Source organism: Octopus bimaculoides, chromosome 5, assembly GCF_001194135.2.
Source record: "Octopus bimaculoides isolate UCB-OBI-ISO-001 chromosome 5, ASM119413v2, whole genome shotgun sequence".
Lineage (NCBI taxonomy): Eukaryota > Metazoa > Mollusca > Cephalopoda > Octopoda > Octopodidae > Octopus > Octopus bimaculoides.
In genome coordinates this window covers 9718206-9725093 of record NC_068985.1, presented here as the reverse complement: position 1 = coordinate 9725093, position 6888 = coordinate 9718206, and the positions used below count along the sequence as shown (strand labels likewise).

General features: G+C 38.1%; 1 protein-coding gene across 5 annotated transcripts in view; it reads right to left on the bottom strand.

The window, feature by feature from the left end:
* LOC106879055 (SUMO-specific isopeptidase USPL1) overlaps window positions 1-6888 on the bottom strand; it is a 54841-nt gene that overhangs the window by 13971 nt on the left and 33982 nt on the right. The window contains exons 1-2 of one of the 5 annotated variants that reach the window (XM_014928482.2): window positions 4655-5093; window positions 3577-3903 (exon numbers count right to left, since the gene is read on the bottom strand). The exons of 1 other annotated variant lie outside the window; for it this stretch is intronic. In XM_014928482.2, the coding sequence (XP_014783968.1) occupies window positions 3577-3578 (2 nt within the window). In that variant the 5' untranslated portion in view covers window positions 3579-3903; window positions 4655-5093. Of the gene's footprint in view, window positions 1-3576; window positions 3904-4229; window positions 4297-4654; window positions 5094-6888 lie in introns of those variants that run through there. 3 more of the 5 variants (XM_014928483.1, XM_014928484.2, XM_014928481.2) reach the window with 3 other exon arrangements.

Here is a 6888-nt window from a genome sequence, read left to right as displayed (position 1 = left end):
TGTAACTATTGCTCATGGAATCCCTCATGACCATTCACAAAACCATTAGTGACCTTTCATGGAATCTTGGATTTGTGGAGTGTCCCACAAGGAAATCCTGTTGAAGAGGCTCTTTCCTGTAGAACTCTACAAAGAAAGATTTCAGACAGAAAAAAAAAATATATATATAGTTAATTTGATGTCTGATAATGGGCAGAATCAGATGAACAATATATCCAGTTGGGTGACTTGCCTAGACCAATGCGACTCTTCCACACCAAGTATCCTGACCTTGCATAGCAATCTTCAGATCCTCAATTCCTCAACTTGATATCTAATATCTTCAACAAATCCATTGTTATATGTTCTTCTTGGTCTGCTGATACAGGCAGACCAGGAGAATGGAGACCTCTGGATATATCGTCTTCGTTTCTCCAGCATCATCATCATCATTTAATGTCCGTTGTCCATACTGGCATGGGTTGGACGGTTTGACTGGGCTGACACGCTGGAAGGCTGCACCAGACTGATTTGGCATGGTTTTCTACAACTGGATGTCCTACCTAATGCCAACCACTCCAAGAGTATAATGGGTGCTTTTACATGCCACCGGCACGAGAACCAATTTGCATGACACCAGTATCAGCCACAACTGCGATTTTGCTCGGCTTGATGGGTCTTCTTCTCAAGCACGACATAATGCCAAAGGTCTCGGTCGTTGCTTCCATGAGGCCCAACACTCAAGCAGTGTCTTGCAAAACATGTTCTTTCTTTGATTACATACACGATGGTAGGAAAACAGCCACACACTTGCTGCTTTATAAGGAATCTGAGATGAACTGGAGATGTCTTATTGCACACAACTATCCAGACCACATTCACATAAAACAGATGTTAACTAAAAGAAAAAATGGTGTTGATTGTGGATAACTACAGATGACCACATGTTCACAAGTTTGGGTTGGACAGGTGTGTCCTAGTACAGTGCCTCACAGCTTGTTACAATTTGTTACATCTGATACACACAACAGAGGCAATCATCAATGTTTGTTATTTTGCACATGTCATGTTTGTTTGGAGGGGGAGGGTGAAAGGGTTTGGCCTAATTCCCACAATTAGACACTCTTTCTATTGCAAACCACTTTACAGCCATAGACTTGGTGTATTTTGTCATGCCAGCAGAAGTAGAGGTTGCTTACATCATCAATAAAGACGACCTTCCACTTTGTATTAACTATTAGCCAGAATTCCTGCCCTCCTCAACAAATTGCTCTCACTGTGCCTTGTGGATGCAAAATCACTTTCAGGTCCATTTTTATTTATTTACTTTAATATATTATGTTTTGGAACAGCTGTGTTGTTGAGAAGCTTGATTCCCAGCCTTGTGGTTTCAGGCTTCGTTCCACTGTGTGGCACTTTGCATAAATGTTTTCTACTATAGCTCTGGGCAAGCCAAAGTCTTGTGAGTGAATTTGGCAGATAGAGGCTGAAAGAAGTTTGCAGCACGCATGCATGCACTAATGAATAGTTGCCTGCATACATACATGTAGGTATGTGTGTACCCTTATCTTAACAGCATGTGATGGTTGCAAATGATCATTACTTCAAATATTCCATTGCAGGGAAACAAGTGGGGGTTGGTGACGGGAAGGGCATCCATGTGTAAAATAATGTTTTGAATAAGTCTCCATCTAATCCTCATACTAGCAGATGGCTGCACCTGGCTCCAATCTGATCTGGCAAAGTTTCTACAGCTGGATGCCCTTCCTAATGCCAACCAATCTGAGAGCAGCCAGATTCTCTCAAATCATAAGGCTAGAGTGTAACCCGGCCTTCAAGGGCTGTTTGCACTTTCTCATTTCTAGGACCCCATAGAAAATGTATTTATTTACCTAGTCAGAAGTAAGTGTTTTCCAGATCAAAAAGGGAAAGTGTTTTTGTTTGGATAAAAAGTGTTTACAAGGGATATTTATTTTTAACCTTTTACCATTTAAACTGACAATATTAGGCCACAATAGTCTACCTGTTTTATGTTCAAGCCAGCCAGATCTGACCTCTCACACCTACCCTACAATATCATTCTGAAAATAAACCGTCTCATTATAGAAATCTCAAAATTACAAGTTAATGCATGGTTAATTCAAAACAATGTGAATTTCACAGAGTAACCTGAATACTAAAGGGTTAATGTTTGCTTTGTCATAGAACTAAAAATACACGAAACTAATGACTTGCACAATTTCCATTTGGTGAAAATTATACACCTGCAATAACATTTTTTTTTTGCTAGAAACTCTTTTGGTACACCTCCATAGACATCCACCTGCATGATGCAGATACCTAATGAGGTGTACCTTGAACCAGGTTGAAATAAAATACAATAAAATCCCAGTGTAATTGCTGTGAATCATTTGAAATTTATTCTATTTATATTTGACACACTTGGTCTCACATTTAAAATATTCAGTGGATCTAATTTCTATAATGACAACGTCACACTTGATGTATCTATAACCAACAATCCACAACCATTATTTTACTTTCGTTCTTCAGTAATTTCTTTTTTCAAGGAAACCATTTTCCCTTACGGTATGGTATATACCTAGAAGGTGAATTACTCAGCCCTGGGAACGAAGATACGCCAAGTTTTTCTTTTTATCAAAACATCAAAAATGTTAGAAATAAAGGTTAATTAAAAAAAAAGCTCAATTAAAAAACAAACGAATCAACGAATAAGTCTCTAGTTATTCGACCGGTAAAAATAGCAGCCAAATATTCTTCAAACCATCACCAACGGATTGAAAAAAAAAAGAAAGAGAGAGAGAGAGAGAGTATGTGTGCAACATAAGATAGTGCTGGATATATTATACTTAAACATTGCATAATCACGGCTTGATCGCCTTAGACAATATTATGGGGTGACCGTAAAGTCTGGATACATAGGCTAGCAAAACTCTTAGCACGATATATTTCTCATATATCCAGACTGAATGGCTACCCTATATATATGTATATGAAGGTCTTCTTAATTGGTGCTGACCTGAAATTAAATAACAACAAAGGATTCAATGTGTAATGTAATCTTAGAAATGTTTTACTGGAAAAAAATTTTAAGTACGTATTGACCGTAGCTGACATGTCTTTGATCAGAAATGACCTGGGGTTAAACAACAACTGAACGACAAAAACTATCGAAATTACAGTTGTTTAGACCCTAAAAGAGAAATAAGTTTTCTTCTTTTTGCACTTTGTATAGCTTTATCTGCTTCAAGATTCACTCATCGTTCCATAAAATTTCTCTAAGTTTTACCTATAAAAACCTAAAAAAGAAATATTATACACACACACACACACATATATATATTAATGAGAGTGCGTGCGCCCTGAATGGATATATATATATATAATTAATGAGTGCGTGCGTCCTGAATGGATATATATATATTATATCCATCCGACGGAAAATGTTCATAAAAAATAAGAATGTATGCACCATAAGATATACCATGATTACCATAATAATTTGCTGAGTAAATAGTTTAATCAAGAACCCGTAATAAATTTAGCAAGCGTTGAGTGTCTTGGTAGGTTACTCACATTTTTGTTTTGTCTTCTCCAAATAAATTGACAGATGTCGATTCAAGCGATAAGAACAGCCACCTATGTCTATGTTTCTGTCTGGTTTTAAATAATTAATGTTGTTTAATTGGTCAGTGGCCCCTAACTTGTATGACAGTTGCATTCCCGTCAGTGATTAGGTTGTAACTTTCCTTGCACCAATTAGTGAAGGGTAGGGCAGAGGTGTGTCTTCGACCAAATTTTGGTTTGTGTGTTTAAAGCCGTTTCATTTAAACAACTAATGCCCTTGGGGACAGATTGAACGAGGCAACTTCAAGTATTTCTTCTACTACTAAAACCCAACACCTTGAATTGAATGAAAATAAATCAACGTTACAAAGAAGTTATCAACGAAAATCGACATGGAAATGAACGTAATGAAAGCAACAACAAAATGCCAGAAAACATAAAAATAGTCAAGACAAGCTAAGCCAGTCTGCACGAAATAGCAGCTAAATCTTCCCCTCATCACCTTAGTCTTTAAGAAAATAAAATAATGGATGGACAAATTACAGCTGTGTAATATTTAAAATTAAAATAAATAAATAAAAGATGTGACAACCACGACTGGAACGTCTTTGATTATATACCGACTCATTCAGAGGTTGACCTGAGGTTAAACATGAACTTACATCACTATTGCTTGGACGTCATTAAATTTCATTTCTCCCTCCTAATAAACCCTAAGTCATGTGCTTCAGTACAAGAAATAAATAAATGAATAAAATCTGATTGGAGAAAAAGTAAAGGAGGAGGAGGTATTTTAAAGTTTGATCTTTGAGAAAATGGCATAAACATAATAATCGATCTATCAATAAAGCGACGATATTCGATGTTTTGTCTTAATTAAAACATTTGCTTTTCTATATTAACATCGCAAATCGACATGCAGCTACCTGCAAAAAAACACCTGATAAACAAGGCGAATATGATTGCTGTAATATAAGTAAAACGCTGCTTATTATTCATTTAAAAAGCAAGAAAATTAAATGTAACGTAGGAGATCTGATACCTAAATATTTATAATTGGTAAAAGTAATTTTAAAGAAACACTTACTTGAAACAATTCGTTGTCTGAATATTTTAACTCCACATCAAAATAACACTTTCGTTAGTTCTATCTTTGCGCTTATATAAGAAGTGCATTTTAAAAAAATATTTTCCTTTTTATTCTTGCAAATAGATATGATCCCGTTTTTTTGCTGTTGATTTTTTTAAATACATCTACATATATATATAAAGGGGGAAAGTATGAAAGCCTCGTAATCTTTTCGCGGGAGATCTTGATCCGGAAGTTCACGGCATGAAATAAACTTCCGGTTATGACTCGGTATTTAAAAATGTCTTCTCGCAGAAGCACAAGGCCTCGCATTCCTGTTGCATTTTCGCCGACGGACGAGAGATTCGTCCTGAATTGGTTGTCCACGGAGTTAACTGTTGGAATATTCTATGTTTTACTTGTTTCAGTCATTGGAATACAGCCATGCTGGGGCGTAGCCTTGAAGGGTTAAAAAAAATTTTTTTTTTAGTCGAATGAATCGATCTCAGCACTTTATTTTTTTTTTAAAGCTGGGTACTTATTTTATCGATTGCTTCTGCCGAATTGCTAGTAACGGAGACTAAACAAACCAACACCGGAAGTAGTGGTGGCGTAAGCGGGAGGACAGACATGGATAGATGCACACACACACGCGCACATACATACATACATACACACACATATGCATAAACGCATTTATAGTAATACTCCGTCGGTTCCGACGATGCGTGTTCCAGTTGATTCGGTCAACGGAACAGCCTGCTTTTTAAATTATCGTGCAAGTGGCTGAGCATTCCACAGGTACAACTAAGTTTTGCGAATTGCGTGGACCGGAGCAACGGGAAATAAAGTGTCTTGCTCAAGGACACAACGCGCAGTTAGGATTCGAACTCTCGACCTTCTGATAGTGAGCCGAATACTCTAACCACTAAGCCACGCGCCTTCACACGTACGACTGGTTTCTTTCAGTTTCCGTCTAACAAATCCACTCGTGAAACTTTGGAAGGCCCGGGGGCGAAATTTTTTTTCCTATGAGAGTTCCGGACCCCAGTAATGAGCACATTTGCATACAGCCAATCAGAGCTCACCTTGACCTTGTTGTCATGGTAGTAAACAAACTCTACCAAGTAAACTCAAGAGGAAGAACGGTGTTGTAAGTCGACCGATCGCCAAGTTATGCCTGATTTTAGAAGGAGACAAGTAATTAGATAGATTGGCATCTATACCTATCATCGGATTATGTTAGGGCCCCATATGCTAAAGATGTGGGTAGAGGGTGGTGTGCTAGCAACCCTCTCCCCTTACTGTTTTACAAAGTAAACAACACAAATAATTACGCAGAGGCAGCCATGGTTGAAACGAACAATTATTAAAAGAGAAAAGAAGCTTGGTCATTCCTTACTCAAATGACCTTATCTTATCACCCATCACTTATGCGCTCATAAATTAGTTTGATAGTTGAGCTCTGATTGGCTGTATGCAAATGAGTTCATAATGGGTCCGGAACTCGCGTGGGAAAAAAATTTCACGGCCCAGGGCTATGGTAGAAGATACTTGTCTAATATGCCATGCAGTGGGACTGACCCGGGAACCATGTGATTAAGAAGCATTTCAACAAATTGATTCAAACTTAATTTTGTTTGTCAGCCCCACCTGAGAGAAGCCTTTCCCGTGTTGCCACTTGAGATGGGAATGAAACGAGGCCCAGATATGGCCCTTCGACATCTTGTTATCCCTAACTTTAAACTTGACTCTAACCTTATATTTTTATTTCTTTACTTGTTTCAGTCATTTGACAGTGGCCATGCTGGAGCACTGCCTTTTAGTCAAACAATTTGACCCCAAGACTCATTCTTTGCAAGCCTAGCACTAACTATATCAGTCTCTTTTGTCAAACCACTAAGTTATGGGAACGTAAACACACCAACATCAGTTGTCAAGCTGTGGTGGGGGACAAACACAAATACATACCCCCACAGATATATATATATATATATATATATATATATAAAGTTGTAGTATATTGTCAACTTAATGTGACAATCCCAATAAGGGAACACACTACTGCCGTTTAGCCCTAGGAAGCTGGACCGCTTCCTGTCGGCCTTGACACAATTACTGTGTCCTTAAATTTGCGAGGGGAGACAAGCTCCCCCACCCAGCCTAGCCAGCATTCAGGGACATGTTTCTGAGTCTTTGCTCGTCATCAGCCTAAAGTAGCTTGCCAACTGGATAGAGAAGCCTGTCTCGCC